The 24,628-nt window shown below is 35.0% G+C and overlaps 1 protein-coding gene across 1 annotated transcript in view; it reads left to right on the top strand.

The window, feature by feature from the left end:
• The window catches only part of LOC126819085 (protein O-linked-mannose beta-1,2-N-acetylglucosaminyltransferase 1), a 54,373-nt gene that overhangs the window by 17,552 nt on the left and 12,193 nt on the right, over positions 1 to 24,628 (top strand). The window contains exons 3-12 of the mRNA XM_050546925.2: positions 7,284 to 7,434; positions 8,833 to 8,929; positions 17,076 to 17,203; positions 18,385 to 18,450; positions 18,973 to 19,086; positions 20,099 to 20,216; positions 21,300 to 21,398; positions 22,615 to 22,745; positions 23,144 to 23,214; positions 24,393 to 24,468. Of these exons, the coding sequence (XP_050402882.1) occupies positions 7,306 to 7,434; positions 8,833 to 8,929; positions 17,076 to 17,203; positions 18,385 to 18,450; positions 18,973 to 19,086; positions 20,099 to 20,216; positions 21,300 to 21,398; positions 22,615 to 22,745; positions 23,144 to 23,214; positions 24,393 to 24,468 (1,029 nt within the window). The 5' untranslated portion in view covers positions 7,284 to 7,305. The remainder of the gene's footprint in view (positions 1 to 7,283; positions 7,435 to 8,832; positions 8,930 to 17,075; positions 17,204 to 18,384; positions 18,451 to 18,972; positions 19,087 to 20,098; positions 20,217 to 21,299; positions 21,399 to 22,614; positions 22,746 to 23,143; positions 23,215 to 24,392; positions 24,469 to 24,628) is intronic.

Here is a 24,628-nt window from a genome sequence, read left to right as displayed (position 1 = left end):
TGTATAGATAAGTTGACATGTGTGAAATAAATTTGAGGAATTTTTTATTTCTGTCTCATGTTTCTAGCTTAGTAGCTGTAACTTTGAAACCACAATTTCTGGAAATTTTGGAAATATCAATATTTCCTTCAGTGGGTTTTTATATGAACCCAAGAATAATGTTCATTCCAATTTTCATTGCTAGTTGTTGGTCAAGTTTATACGATGTAATACCCCATGGGGATCACGTGGGTAAGACGCTGGCTCGCTAGCCTGGAGGTCGGGTGTTTGATCCCTGCATTGGCCGAGAAAGTTCATCCAGATTTTCCGGCGTGGTTCCCCCTTGTCAGTGATGCAGGACGGAGGGCCTGACAAGGACAGCTGTCTAGTCCTTCGGATGAGACGAAAAACCAAGGTCCAATGTATATATTGGAATGCACATAAAAGATCCCCTGGCAGTTGGAATTCGATATAAGAGTAGGCGATAGTGCCGCTGCCCGGGCAAAATTTCCCTCATTAGCCCAGTATAGGAGCAGAACAGTAGGACGTTAAACCCCATTTCATTTCATGTACATGTATATAACATGGCTGAACACATGTAAACCTGGAGATATCATACAGGACATCCTATGTCATTTTCTTTGATCTTGGTTCTTACTTCACAGCTGTGGATGTTTATGTAGGGAACAGCGAAAGGGCTGTTGAAACAAACTGAAGGTTCTCAAAACAATCCCTTGAAAACTATTATATTGTATCATTTAGTAATTGAACATATTAAAGGAGCTAAATCGCCAGGCCTGGAAATAACGGTTTTAGATGTACCTGACAAAATGTCAGGCTCTAATGAAATAGTACCTGACATTTTCAACTTAGTGCTGGACATTTATTAATAATATCAATAAAAAAGACAAATCATGGCCGGATGGGACAAAAAAACGAAGTCCCTCAGTACATGTACATATTGGCATGCACATACATGTAAAAGATCTCATGACAGTTTGCCCATCTTCATTAGCCCAGTTCGGAGCAAAACAGTAGGACGTTAAACCCCAATTTATTTCATTTCAGTTCATTTCTAAAAGGAACATCGGTGAAAAATGATTCTAATCCTTTCAGTATTTAGAAAAAAAACGATTTGATAATAGAAAATATCAAAGTGTTCAGCATCATATGCAAACAATATAAACGATTGGTCTAAAAAATTCGGGGGGTGGGGGGGTCCGAATGGTTTATGCGTGCTAGTTGTCCATGTCCTGGTCTGTCATTGAGTAAAATGGCGTTTCAATTCCCTGATTGTACGTGACACGGAGTAGGGTCGCCTGTCCAACCTCGTGGGTTTTCTCTGGGTTCTCCGATTTCCTCCAACTGCTAAAAGAACACTTGCATCCAAATTATTGAAATAAAATTGAACCCTAAATGACCTAATGGAGGTTAATTTAACACCCTCTCTCTCTCTCTCTCTCTCTCTCTCTCTTATGAATAAGATCTGTCATTGAGTCCATTGACTTGGTTTGACTCCCAGGATTATATGTTAGGAGTAGGATTCTGTGATTATGTTAATTATTTACTTTTTTCAGAGAAACATGTAGAATTACTTGAACAATGCACTTTTGTTTCTTTAAACCCGACATTCTGAATACATGTAACTGACTGAATCAATCAAAACATGCTATTTTGTTGGGAGGGTTTATCTCAAAATCTGTTTTCAGGCGATAAGACCCTACTACATACACACAACTGTAGCTTCTTTTAAATCAAATATGTATTTTTTACAAATTTTGTGATTGTACACCCACCCCTTCTTTTCAGAAATCCTGCATACATGTACCAGGACAACTTACGTTATCAGGGGCCTGTTTCACGAAATTTTAACTAAGATAAAAATTCTAATTTTAGTAATGTGATTAGATTGATTTTAGTGCTTAGCCAATCAAAATTGAAGTATCTACTAAAATTGGATTTTATCTTGAGTTAAAATTTCGAGAAACAGGGCCCAGTTTTTTAAAATAAGATAAGAGAACACAACAAATACCTATCTGCTCATGTATTAAACACGATTACTCGATAGAAACCATCTACCGTGAATGATAGATTTTTTAATATAAAGATTTAAATTGTTTTGTAGAAACCATCTACTGTGAAGGATAGATTTTTTAATGTAAAGATTTAAATTGTTTTGTACTACGTATACAGATCTTATCGGAAATCTCTCAACCAATTATTTTTTAAAGATTAATTTAAAATTAACATACAAGTACATGATTGTATAAAGTTTTTGAAGGCTGTTTAAATTTTGTTTTTTGTATTCGTTATTCAACATCAATTAAAACTAATTGGATTTGGCTTCCTATGAAATATTTACCAAAATAAACAAACAGTTAAAGAAAATTACATTGATTTGAAATATTTATAGCTTATGAAAATGCAAAAATAATGTTAATCACCCAGATCTGTCGCGTTAATTGAGTCAAATATTTTAAATATACATTACGCAAGAGCTAAATCTGCCTATTGCAGGTCTTTCTTTAAGTCTGAAATGTTATCTAAACTATTAATTAGACATTAATTAACTTATCAAGATCATAATTAACTCTTGATGTCATCACTAGCCTGCGATATTTACTGGATTATAATCCGATCTGCTACTCAACGCTCATTCGCGATTTAATCAAAAAATGGATAATCGAGACTATGATTTTTATCGTACCGACTTTAGTAATGATGATCGAGGCTAGGCCTAAAATTCAATCGCTAAATTCTCGGTTCGGAGTTGATCAATTTGACTGAAATTTTCCGCAAATTCCCTTTACATTATCTAGTTTTTAACCATTATAGTGAGAACTACCAGCTCTTTATTTAATCTTACATAATGTATCTTTAATAATGTATTATTGATTATTTCTATCTTAAAATACAATTTATGATGTGGAAAAATAAATTATATATTGAACATGATTACTAAGCTCACAATAAATAAAAGAAGAAAGAAATCCTATTCTGTTGTGTGGACGGATTAGACGATTATTCGTGCGTGTCAGGGTTCCAACTTCACAGCTAACCTTTAGCAAGTGAAGAGAGAGAGACACAATTACACTATTGTTAAGTTAAAGGAACATTATGTAAGATTAGATAAAGAGCTGATAGTTTTCAATATAATAGTTAAAAAGTAGATAATGCAAAAAGAATACATGTACATGCTTAAAATTTCAGTCAAGTTGTTTCACTCTGAACCAAATATTACTGATTCAGTTTTAGGCTAGCCTCGATCGTCATTACTACCGTTGTTACGATAATAAACAATGTCTTGATTATCCATTTTACGATTATTTCATCCATTTCAGCCACCCGATGACATCGAGCGTTGATTATGGTCTTGCCATGTTAATAAATGTCTAGTTAATAATTTATATAACATTTAAGGCTTAAAAAAAGACCTGCAATAGACAGATTTAGCTCTTACGTAATGTATGTTTAAGCTACTCTGTTTTTAAGTGTTTGGTTGGTTGGTCGATTAGTCTAATGTTAATGATCATAAGGTCTGTAATTGAGTAAACTGGCGTGGTTTTAATCCCAAGCTTGTATGTGAAAGGAGTAGGATCGCATGTCCAACCTCATGGGGTTTCTCCGGTTCCTCTGCTTTCATCCAACTGCTAATGATCCCTACGCGCAAGCAAATTATTTTAATTTTCATTTAATGTTAGCTCTAAAGTGATGTTTGTGTTGAAGTTAAACCTCAGCTCTCTGTCTCTTGGTGTGTTGCTAAGTGATGTTTGTGTTGAAGTTAAACCTCAGCTCTCTGTCTCTATGTGTGATGCTAAGTGATGTGTTTCTCTTTTCATAATTATGGCATTATATATGGCTTGATCTTTTCCTTGGCTATATCTATTTCGTCTAGGTCACTAAGATGTATATACAGTTAGGGCACGTGATGGTTTTGAGATTGTAGGTTAGGGTTAGGGTAAGTGTTAGGGTTGGGATTAGCGCTAGCCCTGTATATATCTCAAAGAAAATTGACCAACTCGAAGTTGACGTTATGAAATAGCTCTAAACCTTTTCGTCTCAGTATTGATATCGGTGGTTATGTACATGTTATGTGTCATAATACTGATTGTTAAAAGACATATTTGTGAACATGTATCTTTAATAGGAAAGGGTACGGCAACACTCCCCTAGTAAGTAATTATAGCTGGACAGGCTGATACAGCTGCGTGGAGACGGGATCAAAAGATGATACTGGCGGAGCAAAGTACATGTACATGTAGTAAAATATAATTTAAAAATCCCCGCTAAACTTAATCACAACAGACTTTATGGAAGTAGATATCGTTTAATGTGATGACATTTTAGGTGAAATACCCTTTATCAAGATTAAATTATACTGATCCTGTGACACCTTACATACAATAAAGGTGGTGACGTCACAGGATTTTTAAATTTATTTATGTACAGTATAAACATTGTTAAAAAAAAAAAGAAAGAAAGGAACGTTAAATTTAATTTAAGTATAAGATTATATACAATTATATACTTCAATTAAATTTAACGATCCTTTATTTTCTTTTTTTTTTTAACAATCTTTATACTGTACATAAATAAATTTAAAAATCCTGTGATGTCACCACCATTATTGTATATACATGTATAAGGCGTCACAGGGGATTCTTAAATTATGTATCTTTAATAATATTATATAACTAATTTATATAAATAGACAAATGTACGTAAGATGATTCATTAGTTGGAGAGACCAGCTTAGGGAACCTTGTAGTACTATCAGACTTCTTTTCTTGTTGTGTTTGTTTCTTCGTGATCGTAATAACACTACAGCATCAATGGTTTTACAACTTTATTGCTAAGCTGTAATGGCTTTGAAGGTTCCTCGTTCTCAATAATAATGGCTGCTTAGAATATTTGATCCATATCGCTCTACACCCTAATTTATACCCCCTAATTTCTGCAGGTCTTATAGATAGCCTTGATGTTAATTTCCATCCCAAATATGGAATAAACCTCTTTATTTCACATGACTAAAGGAGGAAACATTACCTTATTTGGTCTTCCAATCATAGGTCAATTAACGGCCAGAATTTGATGGATATCTTGACAATGGTTATGATTTTACCAAAATATCACTGTTTTTTTTATGGATAACTATATAATTACATTCATTAAGTACGTGTGATTTGACTCTATAGACAGAGTGAAGCAACAATTTTTCAAAGAATCAAAATTGTCTTAAGGACCAAAGTGTTACATGTATCTGATGTAGTTGGAGGTCCGATATATAGGAAATTGTTGTTAGATATGAGTTGTTAAATTGTTGCTGTTAATTATTTGCTCCTGTATTTATTTCTGATACTTAGAGAACACACGTCGACGAGCTTCATTCCCTGAAAGTCGAACAGTGTTATATCTTTAAAAATATATTTTGTAAACTTCTGGATGATTTTTAGTGATTTATTTACTGTCTGTTTAGTTTTGATTATATACCATTAAGGTTTGAGTTATGTTTTAACTAGACATCGTGATTAATGTTTTGTTCATGTTTGTCTATCTAAAAGTCACGGAAAATAAAATTATTGGAATTATTCAAGTCATATTTCAAAGCTCTAGCTGCATTGATTATTTGTTTTTTTGGTTTTTTTTTTATGTGTTTATCCTCAATTTAGAATTTGAATTAAAAGATTATGACACTGTTTACTCACCATATAATTACAGGACTATCGACACTGTTCATTCACCATTTAATTAAAGGACTATGATACTGTTCATTCACCATACATGTATAATTAAAGGACTATGGCACTGTTCATTCACTAGATTATTAAAGGACTATGTTCATTCACCATATTATTAAAGGACCTCAATATAATAAAACAACTATGACACTGTTTATTCACCATATTATTAAAGGACTACGGCACTGTTCATTCACCATATAATAAAAAAACTATGCCACTGTTTATTCACCTTATAATCTAAGGACTATGACATTGTTTATTAAAGGCAAATTATTTACTCAACATATATTTAAAGGACTATAATGTACAGCTGTATTTAACTAAACAAAAGCTGATATAGATTCCAATGCCCCCAAATATGGAATCTTATTTGTAGGCTTTTCATTCTGTTTCCTAGCACCGCCCATTTCCAAAGATTGATTTGTTGGTACATGTACATCTAGGCGTTAGGCGAGTGTCAGGATTAATTGAGGAAAGCTAAGTTTACATGCAAATAATATAAATTACAATTGCGTCCATAAATATACATGTATCTGATATTATGCAAGCCTGGCATAACTGTGAGACGTTTAAACTAATTACCAATCTGGTTAAACACAGATCCTATTTTGTTTCGTTTTTATAGTTCAAAATTTCGTTTTACTTGTCTTTACTACACTTGGATCTGAAAGACTTGTTATTTAACTCGTGTTCTGCTTGAAATGAAGGGTCAGCCAATCAAATGGTCTGTCGAATCGAGTGGTTGACCTTTTTTGCCCGGAACTGTGGGTAATCCACTAGTAACATCAATGGTGACTGGTTAATCAAATGTCTGACGTCATAGGTCATAAGTCGGTCGTTTGACCCCTGACGTGACCTATCGATATAACTTGTCAGATTATCATGTAGTGTAGGCCATCGAAAGTATAAAAAAACAAAACGAAATATAGATCTATATTTTAATCAGATTGAAACTAATTACTTGCTAGCTGGTTGGCGTTTAATGTCTACTTCCAGAAGTACAAGTTTAACCAAACTTTTCAATATAATACTTGTGTGATATATTTTCATATAATATTTGATTCAGGAATAAATGTTGACATTCTCTGGTATTATAAATTGTATTACAAAGAATGTACCCTTCGGGCAGCCGTCCAAAACGTGTCTTGGAATAAATACTTTTACAAAGTCTACACAGTCTTGTCAGTGTGTTGCTAGGGAAGTTTATTTTGGGATTATTTTCGAGGGATTGCTTCCTTCTCCCAGGGGTGGAATTCCAGTCCCGCGACTCGGACTCAAGTCGACTTAAAATATTTGTTGAGACTCGACTCGGCAGTCGTGACGACTCCCAACTTGAAAGAACTCATGACTCGAGTCGAGACAAGGTGGCATAACACTAACTTACATGTACCTTAGTCACCATGAATTGTTGACTCATTTGATGAACTTAACGAACCCCTTATTTATTGTCATATAAATTTAACCGTTTCTAGGATTTTTATTAGCTATTTCAACCAGAAATGTATTTTTAGTATATTTTCATATTCTAGCGACTACATAATATATATATTTATTCTACTTCAGGTTCATGTAGACAGAGTAAAAAATGGATAGTTGGGTACCGAATCCTAGAGCAAAACCATACATACCCAAACACAAACTATTTGGATCACGATCAGCAGGTTCTAGAATCAGAGAATTCAGTAGCAGAAGATGTATATCAAAAATATTTCAGGTATGATGTTTGGTAATCAGTATTAACCCTCAATCTGTCATGTTGTCCTTCATCATTATTAATCAGTATTGACCCTTGGTCTGTCGTGTTGTCCTTCATCAGTATTAAACCTGTGGTCTGTCGTATTGTCCTTCATCAAACCCTGGGTCTGTCGTGTTGTCCTTCATCAGTATTAACCCTTGGTCTGTTGTGTTGTCCTTCATCTGTATTAATCATTATTGACCCTTGGTCTGTCGTGTTGTCCTTCATCATTATTGACCCTTGGTCTGTTGTGTTGTCCTTCATCAGTATTAAACTCTTGGTCTATCATGTTGTCCTTCATCAGTATTAAACCCTCTGTCGTGTCGACCTTCAGTAGTATTAAACCCTCAGTCTGTTGAGTTTTCCTCCATCAGTATTAAACCTTTGGTCTGTCGTGTTGTCTTTCATTTGTATTAATTAGTATTAACCCTCTGTGTGTTGTGTTAAACTTCATCAGTATTAATCCTCAGTCTGCCGTGTAGTCCTTCATCAGTATTAACCCTCTGCCTGTCGTGTTGTCCTTCATCAGTATTAACCCTCTGTCGTGTTGTTCTTCATCAGTATTAACCTTCAGTCTGTTGTGTTGTTCTTCATCTGTATTAATCCTCAGTCTGTTGTGTTGTTCTTCATCAGTATTAATCCTCAGTCTGTTGTGTTGTCCTCCATCAGTATTAACCCTATGTCTGTCGTGTTGTCCTTCATCAGTTTTAACCCTCTGTCTGTCTTATTGTCCTTCATCTGTATAAACATTAATTTAACAATGTATAAATTAGGTATATTTCTGTGAGGTTGAATATTGATATTGATAACAATGTATCTGTTAGGTGTATTACAGAGAGGGAACCATGGTGGCTAAGTGGGTAGGACGTTGGCTCGCATTGGCTGAGAAAGTTCTTCAAGATCTTCCGACATGGTTTCCCCTTGTCAGTGGTGCAGAATGGAGGGCTTCACAAGAACAGCTGTCTTGTCGTTCGGATGGGAGGAAAAGCCAATGTACCGTGTGTATACATTGGCATGTATGTAAAAGATCCCTTGGTAGTTGGAATTCGATCTAAGAGTAGGCCATAGTGCCGCTGGTCAGGCAAAATTTCCCTCATACATGTACATTATTGCAGTAGGAGCAGAATAGTAGGACGTTAAACTCCATTTCATTTCATTTCATATGACAGGGAGGATTAATGTTGGTATGATTGATTAACAATATATGTTACATGTATTACAGGGAGGTTTAATGTTGGTATGATTGATTAACAATATATCTGTACAGGGAGGTTTAATGTTGGTATGATTGATTAACAATGTATGTTACATGTATTACAGGGAGGTTCAATGTTGGTATGATTGATTGATTAACAATGTATGTTACATGTATTTCAGGGAGGTTTGCTTCTGGTATTAATAGTAACAGTTGTAATTAACATTACATTTATCATGGACACCAATAAAAAACTTCATACTGATCCACAAGTATCAGGTAAAATATATTATAATTATATGGTACTGTCTTTTATTAACCTGTAACAACAGTGGCTTACGTTTGTTTCAACGTTTATTTCAATAAACATTACATTCCAGCTAGTGCTGGCAGGATATGTCATTGAGTCGATGTATCACGATCCAACTTCTCACGATTTGCGATTCTTTGTTTATTTTTTGTTTTTGTCGCTTCATGTACACAAACACTCTTAAAATTGTTATTTTGATCCACATCATTATAGTGATATAAAACAGTTTTATTTCTTCGACATTGACAGGACCAAAAATATCAATCATTTCTTGGTAAATATTGATACGAATCGTATTGTAACACCTGAATCGCAATACCTGGCAGTAATTCCAACCCCTTTCTGTGTGCATTCCTCGTCCCTTTTATTACAATACAAGATTTTTATCCTGTGTTCATAGATTGGTGAAAGTTCAACGGGGGTTTTCCGACGTGGTTTCCCCCTTGTCAGAGGTCTACTCGGGTAAAATTTGGCACATGCAAAAAAAAAAGAACCCTTTGCGGTTTACAAATGACTGGCAGATATGCTGCCTCGGCAAAGTTCTCCATTTTCCATGTGACCATAGAAAAACATGTACATGTACATGTAATTGCTTGTGGTCATAAAGAACCCTTTACGGTTGACGAATGATTGGCAGAAAGGCTGCTGTCTGGCAAAGTTCTCCTTTGCACCATAGAAAAACAAGTAATTGTGTCGAGACATTCCACTCTCTTCAGTTGTGTCAGAGATGTACTATTTTAAGATTCCAGGTTTGTCCGTTTTGTGATCATCAATTAATAAAGGAAGACAATAGAAGTAATTTCCTTTACCTTGATTAGAAAACTAATGGAAAACATTGATTTTATAGAATTTCTATTCAGTATACATTATTTATATTATAAATGGTTGATACAATACAATGTCGAGCGTAACATCGCCATGGATTCCAATAATGCTTTTTGAAGACCTTGTGGTTACTATATAATATGTACATTGTATGCATAAGGGAGACACAATAGTTCGAGGGACTGGCTCACTAACCATGAGGTTCTGCTTGGCAAGCAGTGCTTGAGCGTAACATCCCCAAGGATTCCGATAATTTATTGAAGACCTTGTGGTTATTATATGTTATAATATATATACATTAGGGAGACAAAGTACCTCGAGATGCTTGCTCACTAACCATGAGGTTCTGCTCGAGCGTAACATCCCCATGGATTCCAATAATGCTTATTAAAGACCTTGTGGCTACTATTATATACATTAGGGAGACAAGTACCTCGAGGCACTGGCTCACTAACCATGAGGTTCTGCTGGAGTGTAAAATCCCCATGGATTCCAATAATGCTTATTAAAGACCTTGTGGCTACTATTATATACATTAGGGAGACAAAGTAGCTCGAGATGCTGGTTCACTAACCATGAGGGTCTTGTCCCGAGTTCACAGATCATTCTGAGACGTTAAAGATGGGTTGCTGCGTACAAACTGGGGGATTTAATGGTACATATGGACTAAAAACATATTCAAACTAATTAATTTGTCATAATTATGCTTCAAATACTTCTCAAACATTGTAATTGCGAAGGAATGCCCTGCTATTAAAATTTGATCAAACCAGGTCATGTTTACGTCACGTCTTGGAAATCAGTGGAGAATTCATTGCATACATAAGACGATGTTGTCTTTAATTGCTTACTATTTATTACAAATATCGAATCCTAATTAAATTCTCGGATTATCCACTACCCGCGTCTTTTTCCGTCATTTTTATCTCAGAAAGTGTTGTACATCTAACTCTTCATAAAGTTTATCAACTTGTACATCAAGCGCTCAATGTTCGCGTGTGACCTTTGACTTCACGTGTGCAGAAATTCTTAATCGTCGGGCTATTAATTAGGGGAACCCTTACATTTTTGTCCTGTATAGGCTCCATGAGTGTTTTTCGGGGAATCCAGTATTTTTCTAGTAAGATTGGATATCTCTACTTTCCATATATACCAAAATTGCCATACTTTTATTGGAAATAACCACCCGATAAATACTTTTCTGGGAACCCATCTTTAAGTTAAGAATTTACTCAAAATTGTTCTTCTTATTTTAACTAAAATATAGCTCTTTATATAACTTTTGTTTTTTTAATGTATCAAATACATCAATAAGAAACTATATACAAAGTTTTGTGTTTCTGGATGAAAGATATTTCTCATAAATAATGATTGAAAGTTGAGTAAATTCTCAACATAGTCTGTGAATGCTCTGTGAACTTGGGGCCTGGTTTCTCTCCTGGGGTTGGCCTAGAATGTTTCTCTGGATTTTATTCGCTTGGTTTCCCTTTGTGAGGGGGAGGGGGGTTGGATGGCCGAATGGTTAGCGTGTGCACATTGTATCATGAGGTCTGCCATTGAGTCAACTGGCATGGTTTTGTTTCCCCGGTTGTACATTACAAGGAGTAGGGTCGCCTGTCCAACCTTGTGGGTTTTCTCCGGGTCCTCCGGTTTCCCCCTGCTGCTAAAGACCCCTAGGCACAAACCCCATTTCTCCATCTCTCTTTTCCCTTTTTCAATGCTGGAGGATGGAAGGAGGAGGGGTGGGGGTCTAGTAATGATTGACTATCATTAATCTGATTAAAATACAGATCTATATTTCGTTTTGTTTTTTTATACTTTGGATGACCTCTACTACATAAAGATGGTTTTAAATTTCCTGATTCAGTTTTTTGCCTGCAGAAATTTATCCTTTCAAGTGGATATAACTATAACCTGTGGCTGTCAGAACAGTTAGGCTGGTTTGGTTATAGCACATGTACATGGAAACTCTACACGCAATACAGATTTTTATATAACCAGCTTAAAGATACATTATGTAAGATTTAGATAAAGAGCTGGCCATTCTTGCTATAATAGTTCAGATTTAGATAATGCAAAATGAATATACATGTATTGAAAATTTCATTCAAATTACTTTATTTTGAGCGAAGATATTAACCTTTGAGGGTTTGACGAGATTTGTGTACTGATTGTAACCACCGTACTGATTGTTCGAGTCTTAGCCTCTCCTCACCATTTTTAAATTAAATCAAAATATGTCTGTACCGTTCTAATGTACTTAAAATCAGAGATATCCAATGAAATCAAGAGTTGATTATGGTTTTGTCATGTTAATAATGTCTAATTACATGTAATAGTCTATGTTACATTTAAAGATAGGTTCCCAGAAAAGTATTTATCAGGTGGTTATTTCCAATAAAAGTATGGTAATTTTGGTATATATGGAAAGTAGAGATATCCAATCTTACTAGAAAAATACTTGATTCCCCGAAAAACACTCATAGAGCGTATACAGGACAAAAATGTAAGGGTTCCCCTAATCAACAGCCCGACGATTAGGAATTTCTGCACGCGTGATGTCAAAGGTCACACGCGAACATTGAGTGCTTGATGTACAAGTTGATAAACTTTATGAAGAGTTAGACGTACAACACTTTCTGAGATAAAAATGACGGAAAAAGACGCGGGTAGTGGATAATCCAAGAATTTAATTAGGATTCGATATTTGTAATAAATAGTAAGCGATTAAAGACAGCATCGTCTTATGTATGCATGCAATGAATTCTCCTCTGACTTCCAAGAGAGGTAAACGTGACCTGGTTTGATCGAATTTTTATAGCAGGACATACCTTCGCAATTACAATGTTATGACAAATTAATTAGTTTGAATATGTTTTTAGTCCATATATACCATTAAATCACCCAGTTTGTATGCAGGAACCCATCTTTAAGTCCTAAAGAAAGACCTGAATAGACAGATATAGCTCTTGCATACTGTATGTTTAAGCATCTCAACAGCATATAATAAAACAAAATCATAAATACTGCAAAAGAAAGCACATTCATAACAAACAGTACATAAATGTAGTTTATAATAGTTGACTGAACAGTATATACATATACTTGTGTGTTGTTAATTAATCTATTAAAACTATAATGATAAGACTGACAGGCATTCTGATTAGATCCTGACCTTTGACCTCAACTGTCAGTGACTGATATGTAACAGCTGAAGCAATTACCTATATAATTGTGTTCTTGTATATATTTGATAATACCAATATACAGGTGTTGTGCTGTGATATATAGTAAATTAAATGGTATATTTTAGTATGGAGTAATAATGTTGTGGCAAGTAGTTTTGGGAGTAGCTATAGATTTGGTGACAGGTTATGTCTGTTCTAACAATAATTATCAAACATGTATAACAGGTACTTTCTTTAATAAAATATCATTAATTAGACAGAATATTCTTTTTAAAAATAGTTTATTACACAGTATATTCTTTATTTGTACAGTAAGGGGGGTTGGATGGCCGAATGGTTAGCATGTGCGCGCTGGACAATAAGGTCTGTCATTGAGTCAACTGACTTGGTTTTGATTCCCCGGTTGTATGTGACAAGGAGTAGGGTCGCCTGTCAAAACTTGTGGGTTTTCTCCATGGCCTCTGGTTTCCTCCCACTGCTAAAGACCCCTTCGCGCAAATGAATTATTGAAATAAAATTGAACCATGTGTTAGTCCCGAAATGAGTTAGTTTGTGTCAAGTGGATGTTAAACTCCATTTCTCTCTCTCTTCTAAACAGTGGTTTTGTATTTAGGTACTTGACTATAAATAAAATGTATATCTTTGTAATAAGTTACTTAATAAATAAGTATCGATATTTGAATAATGGAAACAGATGGCACTGTATAAAATTATACTTGTAACACTAGGCAGTTCGGCAACCAAATCAAATATGTCATACAATGCAGAGCTATGAGTCACAGGGGGGTTGGATGGCTGAATGGTTAGAGTGTACACGCTGTATCATAAAGTCTGTCATTGAGTCAACTGTCGTGGTTTCGATTCCCCATTTGTACGTGACAAGGAGTAGAGTCGCCTGTCCAACCTCGTGGGTTTTCTCCGGGACCTCCGGTTTTCTCCCACTGCTAAAGATCCCTACGTGCAAGCGAATTATTGAAATAAAATTAAAAACCATATGTTAGTCCCGAAATGACTTAGTTTGTGTCAAGCGGATGTTAAACTCCCATTTCTCACCACTATAAGTCAATGGCTAGATGTGGAAATCTCAACTGTCAAAAACTCGCCACATCTAACATATGACGCATATTCTCTCCTCTGTTACATAATTTAATAGTTCCAAGTAAGAGACGATGAAACCCCCACACTCGATAAGAATAGGAGGGCGGAAGATTCCCTGACAGTACAGGAGTATCCCCAGCAACAAACTAGACAACACTGCATTGGTTAATAAAAATCTAATCCAGAACACGTTTTAATAGTTGATGGTTTAGTATTTAGTATTAAATGCAACTCTGACATCCCACGTTATCAATTTATTCTCCTCTTATCAGTTTATTGTTACCCACAGGAATAACAACACCACAGTTAGTTTCTGCATTTTATGTCAAGCACTGGATACATAGGTTACAAGCATAGATTAAAAATAAAATCATTCTCTCTATCTCTCTCCCATCCAAACTTTCTAGTTCAAGTTTGCTGATAGAACTTGCAATATCCTCTCCTCTAGAATTTACATGGTGGTCTAAGGGAATCGCCCATTCGTTCGTTCCTGGAGTTTTACGTCCACTTCCACCAAGGGTGAAATCGTAGACAAAACTGCTATGAAACTTACTAGAGGAAACCATAAGAATCGCCCACTGCTCTGATGATTTTATATGCCTGGACATCTGCTATCTATTATTTAATTTGTCAAGTATGACTTAATTAATTATGATGATTGGGTACTTAACCTAATGACGTGAGCACTATCCTTAAATGGACGATGGAATATTCCTCACATGAGTGAAATAGACAACAGAATTTATCCTTAGCTAATATTTTGACAAATAAAACAACCAAATAAAACACACATATATATCAAATTATAAATCATATCCTCTGGGGAACTTATATTCGCCTAATGCAATTTCGCATAAATTACCTAATAGTATCGTATACTTCATAGTCTTACTGACTTATAGCGTATATACCTGTAGGTAAAAATACATGTAGGTTATTAACAACTTACCTGTGATAGGAAAATACAGCTTTATGTAATTTATGGATGTCAGATATGTAAATTGTATTTTTATGTAAAAATGACAAATAATTTCTGGATTTTATAAGATGATCATGTTAGAGTGTAGATGAAAATGTCCATCATTTATCTAGTTTTAGTTTATTACAGTACTGATATTGTAATATCTGCCGTATTTTATTCGTATGACGACAGTTTTTGTGAGATTCAAACATATTGTAAGTTACAATTTAAAAAATATTGCTGACTTTTATTTTTATTTTTTGATATTATGATTTTATGGCATGTGAAATTGACGTACGTGTGACTGCTCCAGATTCTGACTATTTTCAAAGTTTAATGAAAAAGAAAATAGTGTCTGCCTTTAAAATAGCTTGCGTTATTGAAATAATTTTAGAAAATAATTGATTGACTATCTTTAAATGGTAATATCTTAAAATGGTAATATCTTACAATGGTAAATTGAAATGACTATCTTAAAATAGTATATCTTAAAATGGTAAATTGAAATGACGATCTTAAAATAGTAATATCTTAAAATGGTAAATTTAAATGACTATCTGAAAATTGTAAGTTGAAATGATGTAACGGATTTGAGGTTAGGCCATTCAGTTTCTTACAAAAAATTTCTATACATGGCTGTATTTTACCAATTGAAACCAAAAGAGAAAGACATTTACTGATTTAGTCCCATATTTTATTCCATTTCATTTGTTTTTGAATTAGTCACTTTTTTCAGAAACATTATCTAGAGAAGGAGAGGGGTTTTACATGGGCTAAGCCTGTTCCCCAATCCCATTCAGACAACCTGAATAAAAATATTGTTTATAAAAAAACCCAACATTATCTAGACTTTATCAAGCTACTATATTTAACGGACAGGCCATCGGTGTATGACATAGATGTAGGGTGATGTCAACATAACGCTCATTAACATCTCTGATAAATGCACTAACTAACGAACGAAACTCATTTATTTCTGATTTACTCAACCGAACATCGTGTATTACAAGTTAAACGACTTCTTAACAACCAGACTTGAATCTTTGATTGAATTGCTGGGAATTAATTTTGTATGTAACAATTTGTGTAAAGTTGGATTCAGGCCAATTTACAAATCTAGAAAACATGTCATTCAACAAAGATGGGCTGAGAAAATCCATTAACTTTTTTTTTTTGCATAAAACAAATTTCGAGAATTAAGAGACATACACAATATAAATAGTCCCCTCTGAACTGAACCCGATGAGTTAATTGAAAATTGAAATTGATGATACATGTATGTATGCTAATGATGTCTCACAAGTCACATTTAACATTTCTTTTCACATTTAACAGCAATCAGACCACAGATCCTATTTCATTTTGTATTTTATAGTTCAAATTTTCGTTTTACTAGTCTTTACTGCACTAGGATGTGAAAGAGTTGTTATATAACCCGCGTTCTGGTTGATGTAAGGGATTAGCCAATGAAACGGTCTGTTGCTGTGAGTTCTTGGTGTAGGGTATCCTACTAAAAACGTCAACATTGATTGGTTAATCAAATCTGACGTCATAGGGTCAAAAGCCTCTCGTATGACCTATGACGCGTCCTATCACTACAACCGGTCTGATCTTCATGTAGTGTAGGCCATCGAAAGTATAAAAAACAAAACGAAATGTAGATCTGTATTTTAATCAAATTGATTTAACGGGATGGGAATTGGGTTTGAAGTCTCTCATATTGAGGGCGAGAATGTTTCCCTGGCAGAGGTGTTTATTTTACATATACTACTAGCAATATGTACACATGATCTTTGATTTTTGTCCCATCCAAGCAACTAGACATGAACTGTATTGACCAGTAAGCATCACCCCTGACAATTGAGAATGCTTTGTCAACTCGGCGCAAGAGCTTGATAATCCTCAAGGTGCAAGAGCTTGATAATCCTCAAGGTTTTTCTAGACCCACTTTGGGAATCAGACCCTCTCTTCTCATATATACACTCTCTCTCTCTCTCTTTCTCCTATCAATGTAATCATTACTAATTTGATTATATTTAACAGATAATATAATGAAGATACCAATGGAACCGAATCGTCTGGGGATTGACTCAGAAAGAAAGCCCCAGATAGTTAATTTGGAAGTTGTATCAAGTAAAGAATTGGTCTTTGTTTCATTTGATGGAACTACGGTAAATATTTTAGTTTTATAACAATATGAAGTGGTAATTCTGCTATAAAAATCCAATCTGATTAAAACAAAGATCCTATTTCGTTTTTTTTTTTTATAGTTCAAAATTTCGTTTAACTTGCCTTTACTACACTAGGATCTGGAAGAGTTGTTATCATTGATGTGTTCTGGATGATGTGAGGGATTAGCCAATGAAACAAGCTGTTATGGAGAGCTTTTAGCGTGAGGTGCACAGAACTGTCAGTAATCCACTAGAAACATCAATGCTGATTGATTAATCAAATGTCTAACGCCATAGGGTCAAAAGCTGCTCGTATGACCTCCCAACACAACTGGTCAGATCTTCATGTAGTGTAGACCATCGAAAGTATAAAAAAACAAAACGAAATATAGATCTGTATTTAAATCAGATTGATGAAAATCATATTGGTTATTTATCGGACATAATAAAGGGACACAGTTAGCATATATATTTTGTAAGACGCTTGCTCGCTAGCCTGGAGTGCGGGTGTTTGATCCCTGCATTGGCCGAGAAAATGCATCCAGATTTTCCGGTGTGGTTCCCCCTTGTCTGTGATGCAGGATGGAGGGCCTGACAAGGACAGCTGTCTAGTCATTCGGATGAGACAAAAACCCGAGGTCCTGTGTACACATTGGTGTGCACGTAAAAGATCCCTTGACAGTTGGAATTCGATATAAGAGTAGGCCGTAGTGCCGCAGTCCGGGCAAAATTTCACCTTATAGCACACTGTATGGCGTATGCCCGTCTTCATTAGCCCAGTTCGGAGCAGAACAGTAGGACGTTAAACTCCATTTCATTTCATTTCATATATATTTTAAAATTTGTTGCCTGTGTTGATTGTCAAGTCGTATTCTTATGAATCAAGGTCAATGACAAATCGTGTAAGTTTTATTACTAAACTATCTTTCTAATATTTTAAAACAGCCATAGGCAAATTACAGAATTTGCTGTTATTATAAATTATAGGGATATTGTCATATATGATCTCAGTATTTAACGATGTAATTTGCCATGAAAACAGGTGATTGAAAAAATAACATTAAAACAAACTATTTTTATAATTTTTCTGAACGAAAGTCTTGTCTCGTGAGCGATTTGTCCATTGTATGCCATCTTGTCCATAAGATATGTAGTTTATTTTATGCTGATGTATTTTTCAGGTGTTACAAGATGAAGGATTTGAGACAAATAGAGGTGTTCATGTATTAGTTTTAAATCAAGCTACGGTAGGTAAAAACAAAAAAAAAATCAAGGGAGGAGCCACGGTGGTAAAGTTTGGTATGTCGCTGGCTCGACAGCCTTGTGGTCGCATCTTCAATCCCTGCATTGGCCTAGAAAGTTTATCGGTATTTTCTAACGTGGTTTCCCCTTGTCTTTCGGATGGGTCAAAAAACCGAGGTCCCATCTATTCATTGGCGTTCACATAAAAGATTCCTTGGCAGTTGGAATTTGATATAAGAGTAGGCTATAGTGCCGCTGCCCTGGCAAAATTTCCCTCATAGCACACTGCATGGCATATGTCCGTCTTTATTAGCCCAGTTGGAGCAGAAGGGTTGGACATTGAACCCCATTTTATTTCATTTCATTTAGAAACTAAGGGTCAAAATATTGGTACATGCTTAAAATTTGGATGATTTGGTCCTTATGAATGTAAAGTTTCTTCATCGCCTGACCAAAAGGATTTTAGATATAACATGATTTATATTTCATATGTATTGATAATTTGTAGATTTTATTTATATTTCTAGGGTAGTGTAATGGCTAAACGTGTATTTGACACATATAATCAAAAAGAAGATGAAGCTATGGTATTATTTCTAAATATGATTAGTGATGGTAGAATTATTATCTTCACAATAAAGGTAATCCTTGTATAATCATATACAGTAGACTGTCACTTCCGACATCTGAATACTACGGCATTCTGTGAAATCCGTCATCTTTTTCATGCCCCGATTTATTTCCTTATTACTTCAACCAAAAAAGTATTGAGTAATCCTGATTCTGAATATTCCGAATTATGACATCAATCAGCGGTCCTGTCACAAGATTTGCGTTGAATTTACATTGGATAATCAGGTCTTCAATCAGTGGTCCCGTCACATGATCTGCGTTGAATCAAGATTGGATAATCCGGCCTTCAATCAGTGGGTGTTAACTGACAAAAAATCACCAATCAATTAAAAAGACATGTGTCAGTCTTTGATGATTATCTTGGTATTTGATTTGAGTTTCTGACATCAAATGCACAGTCGGCAAACCTTGGCGGATTCCGGTACTCTACATCTAGTACTTCCGGTATAATTCTTCCGGCAACTAATAATAATGAGATGTTCTGAATTTTGATTCTTGTATTTCGTCTTAGATAGAAACTGTTTGCGTTTCTGATTTGCATAATATAAAGGATTCAGTTATTGAAACTTTCAAATAAGTAGAAAAATTCTGTTACGAGTAATGGAAGCAGAAAATACTCAATTTTTAATACCCCAATCGGTACACAATTTTTTAGCGGATGTTACATGTGCCTGTTGTGTTGAGTTTCACTTGCTTAAATGAATGGCATGATTTCCCCTTGTCAGTGATGCAGTACGAAGGGCCTGCCAAGGACACCTGTCTAGTCCTTTGGATGGGATGAAAACCGAGGTCTCGTGTATATATTGGAATGCCCGTAAAAGATCCCCTGACAGTTGGAATTCGATATAAGAGTAGGTGATACTAATAGTGCCCGGGCAAAATTTCCCTCATACCACACTGTATGGTGTATGCCCGTCTTCATTAGCCCATTATAGGAGCAGAACAGTAGGACGTTAAACCCCATTTCATTTCATTTCTTAAATGAAACTTAATATTTCTCTTTTATCTTTATGAAATTAGGATGAAGGATCTTTTCAACTTAAAACAACAGCTCGACATTATTTAACGAAGTTAGGGAGTGAAAGCATCACAGATCTGGGTTGGAGAGATACCTGGGCGTTTGTTACTGTGAAAGGAGGTAAGCACACTTTTATTTATTAGAATTAACTGGGATGATTTCTGTTGTCATGATGCCTGTCCAACCTTGTAGGGTTTTCTTTGGGTCCTCTGGTTTCCTCTCACTGCTAAAGACCCCTACGCGCAAGCGAATTATTGAAATAAAATTAAACATATGTTAGTCCCGAAATGACCTAGTTTGTGTCGAGTGGATGTTAAACCCCATTTCTCTCTCTCTTCTATTTTCATGAGGATAAACCCCATCAGAATTCACAAATTTTTAATACCACATTTTAGAGTTATCTCCCCATATACCTTTAGACTTGTGAAATCTTGTGAATGCCGTACAGGACCAAGGTCTTGATAGATTTTGGAATTGTTTATTAAGGTGTAAGGAAGAATCCTATTGAATTTTGATTTTTAAAACTTATGAAATTGATACAGGACCAAGTTCATGATAGAATATTTGAAGACTTTTAAGTAATGGTATTGTTCAGTGATTACAAAGATGGAACTTGATTGAAATAACACAGATTTTGAAATTTTGGAGTTATCTATCTGTTTACGTAAAAATTTGTGAAATTTTGTTAACACAATACAGAACAAAGTTCTTTATAGTATATATTAAAACTCAGCAAGATTGTTAATTGGGACACAAGGAAGAATCCTATTGAATTTCAGATAATTAATATCGAATGTATTTGGCAGAGTGGTTGCACAGGTCACATTCCATCTTTTAAAGCTTTTAAATGCAGTACAGGACAAAGTCGTATTTTTGAATTGTTCAAGGCGGCACAACTTGGAAAATTGGGAATACTTTGATCCTATATTAATAAGTTATCGCCATGAAAATATCAAACACATTTGGTGAAGTCAACTGTCAATTTAACTTAGATACAACAAGCATGAAATTCACACATAAAAACTGACTTTATTTCTTTAAAAGAGAATTACATAAAATTACATATTTGCTGAAAACTAAGTAGTATAAACGTTTCTAAAAAAAATCTCTCGCACAAAATGAACCAGTTTTAATGACTTAAATATACTGGGACAGGTTCTTTAAAATACACTAAGTACATTATTTATCGTTGTTTATTTACAGGAAAGAAGATGGGTGAAGCTCATGGTAAATCATCAAGTTTAACAACATGGGGAGAAAAAGCTGTAGTTAATGTTCAAATAACTTTATCACCATCTTCAGGTATGTACTCAATACAAACATTGTGTGTCTTCCATACAAGCTGTTTGTGTTTCCTCCATACAAGCTGTTTGTGTTTCCTCCATACAAGCTGGTTGTGTGTCGTCCATACAAGCTAGTTGTGTTTCCTCCATACAAGCTTATTGTGTTTGTCCATACAAGCTGTTCAAGTTGTTTGTGTGTCCTCCATACAATCTGTTTATGTCTCTTCCATACAGTCTGGTTGTGTGTCTACCATACAATCTGGTTGTATGTCTTCCATTCAAGCTGTTTATGTCCCCCCCCCCATACAAGCTGTTAGTGTGTCTTCCATACAAGCTGTTTGTGTGTCCTCCATACAAGCAGTTTGTATTTCCTTCATACAATCTGGTTATGTGTCTTCCATATAAGCTGTTTGTCTTCCATACAAGTTGTTTGTGTCTCCTCCATACAATCTGTTTGTCCTCCATACAGTCTGTTTGTTTGTCGTCCATACAAGCTGTTTGTGTGTCTTCCATACAACACTGGTTGTGTGTCTTCCATACAAGTTGTTTGTGTGTCTTCCATACAAGCAGTTTATATTTCCTTCATACAATCTGGTTGTGTGTCTTCCATACAAGTTGTTTGTGTCTCCTCCATACAAACTGGTTATGTGTCTTTCATACAAGCTGTTTGTGTCTCCTCCATACAATCTGGTTGTGTCTCCTCCATACAAGTTTAATGCAGTCTGGTTGTGTGTCTTCCATACAATCTGGTTGTGTGTTTTACATTCAAGCTGTTTATGTCTCCTCCATACAAGCTGTTAGTGTGTCCTTCATACAATCTGTTTATGCCTCCTCCATACAAGCTGTTTGTGTGTCTTCCATACAAGCTTATTGTATGTCCTCTATACAAGCAGTTTGTATTTCCTTCATACAATCTGGTTGTTTGTCTTCCATACAAGTTGTTTGTGTCTCCTCCATACAATCTGTTTGTCGTCCATGCAATCTGTTTGTTTGTCGTCCATACAAGCTGTTTGTGTGTCTTCCATACAAGCAGTTTATATTTCCTTCATACAATCTGGTTGTGTGTCTTCCATACAAGTTTTTTGTGTCTCCTTCATACAAGCTGGTTATGTGTCTTTCATACAAGCTGTTTGTGTCTCCTCCATACAATCTGGTTGTGTCTCCTCCATACAAGTTTAATGCAGATATTTTTGTTTTGAAAACGATTAATGAGACTGTATTCATTGTTGTTTTAGATTCTAAATGTAAGTGGACTGGTGATGATGTAATAAGTACTAGACGTCAATCATTCTGTAGTAAGGTGGAGGGATACGGTAGTGTCTGTAGTTGTACTGATCCAGCACCAATAACATTCCCACGTAAAAAGGTAAATAGCCATAAGGTGATGAGCCAAAGGGCCCTAAAGCACTGTTAACTACAAAGTCCACTGATGAGCTGCAAGACTAACATGATTTTATGATGGACATTAGTCTTAAGTCTTCATAGCACTGCTGTCCGGGCAAAGTTGCCTTCATAGCACACTGTATTGCATATGCTGGTCTTCATTAGCCCAGTCAGAGTAGGACGGTTAACCCCATTTCATTTCATTTCTTTTGGGATCTGAATATAAGCCATCAATAAACCAGAATCGTAAAACACCTTAAATCATTCATCAATCAGTAAAAGGGAAACTCTTGTTAAAAATCAACTGAAACGAAAGTTGATGTGCATACATGTAGAATCTGTTGATTATTATTGAGTACTACTTGTGTGTTTATTTTTCAGTTAGATAATAATAAGATATCTGAGATACCTATAGCAGTGATCGCTAGTAATCGTCCTCATTATCTTTATAGGTTAGTATTATATACGTCACAGTCAATATATAAAATCAATGTCTAATATTAGTCCATTTGTATAATGACAGACACTTTTAGTCAATTTGTATAATGACTGACACTCTTAGTCAATTTGTATAATGACCGACACTATTAGTCAATTTGTAAAATGACAATTTCACTTAGATTGGTGCAATATGACGCTCATATGTACATTAAACATACATTATGCCAGAGCTAAATCTGCCTATTGCAGGTCTTTCTTTAGGCCTGAAATGTTATATAAACTATTAATTAAGACTTTTATTAATATGACAAGACCATAATCAGCTCTCGATGCCATCGGATATCTCTGATATAAGTTCATTTTGCGCTATCTATTTTCAAACTATTAAAGTAATAATGGCCAACTCTTTATCTAAATCTTACATAATGTATCTTTAAAGGGTCTTTCCCGATTTGAACAGTCTCAAAAATAAACGTCTGAGTATGTATTAAATTTAACCGCCAAAATATAGAGAAATATTGAGTCGTTTGGATGTGAACTTAAAATTGCTTATCCAGACACTTAACTCAATTTGTTTTCGTTGGGTGAACTGATAATCAATTCCTGTTCCTTTAGAGGTCTATACATGCGCTGTATTTGATAACGAAAGGTAAATTTCACCTACACATTATTTTCATAAAATAAAAGTCAGGTTTTATCCAGACACCGTATAGCTTGGAACACCGGTCTCCATTTCCAGATTAAGACTGACGGGTTTAAGTTGTTTGAAAACGTATCACAGGTAGAGGATTTTAACCCAAAATTAAGCAGTTTTATTTTATGATCAGTAGTGGAATACCGCGTTTTATCAGTGAAATAAAAGTGTTATTCCACTGGCTAGCAGTGAAATAGTTGTTTTTACCTAAAATGATTGTAAAATCATAAAATAAATAGAACATTTGTCGTTTTGTCGTGAATGACATATTTTATTTCATCTCTAAGCAAGAAATTGTTTATATTTTCACTCATGCTACACATTCGTGAAAATATAAGTTTTCTTGCTTCTCGATGAAATAAAATATGTTATTCACTTTAAAACGACAAATATCCTCTATTTATTCTCCAAAATATTATCGGGATTGGCCCTTTAAATAGATATTTCCTGTTTTTTCCAATTGCCAAATGAGTTTGTGTTTCTATATTTATACAGAATGTTAACAACATTATTATCAGTACCGGGTGCTAATCCTGATATGGTTACAGTATATATTGATGGATATTTTGATGTGAGTAACATTTACCATTTGTCTTTTGATAATGGGGTTTGGGTAGCCGTATGGTTAGCGCGTGCACATTATATCATAAGTTCTGTCATTGTGTGAACTGACGTAGTTTCGATTCTCCGGTTTTACATGACAAGGGAGTAGGGTCGCCTGTCCAACCTTG

The sequence above is a fragment of the Patella vulgata genome, chromosome 4, assembly GCF_932274485.2.
Source record: "Patella vulgata chromosome 4, xgPatVulg1.2, whole genome shotgun sequence".
Lineage (NCBI taxonomy): Eukaryota > Metazoa > Mollusca > Gastropoda > Patellidae > Patella > Patella vulgata.
This window is presented reverse-complemented; position numbering and strand designations above follow the sequence as displayed.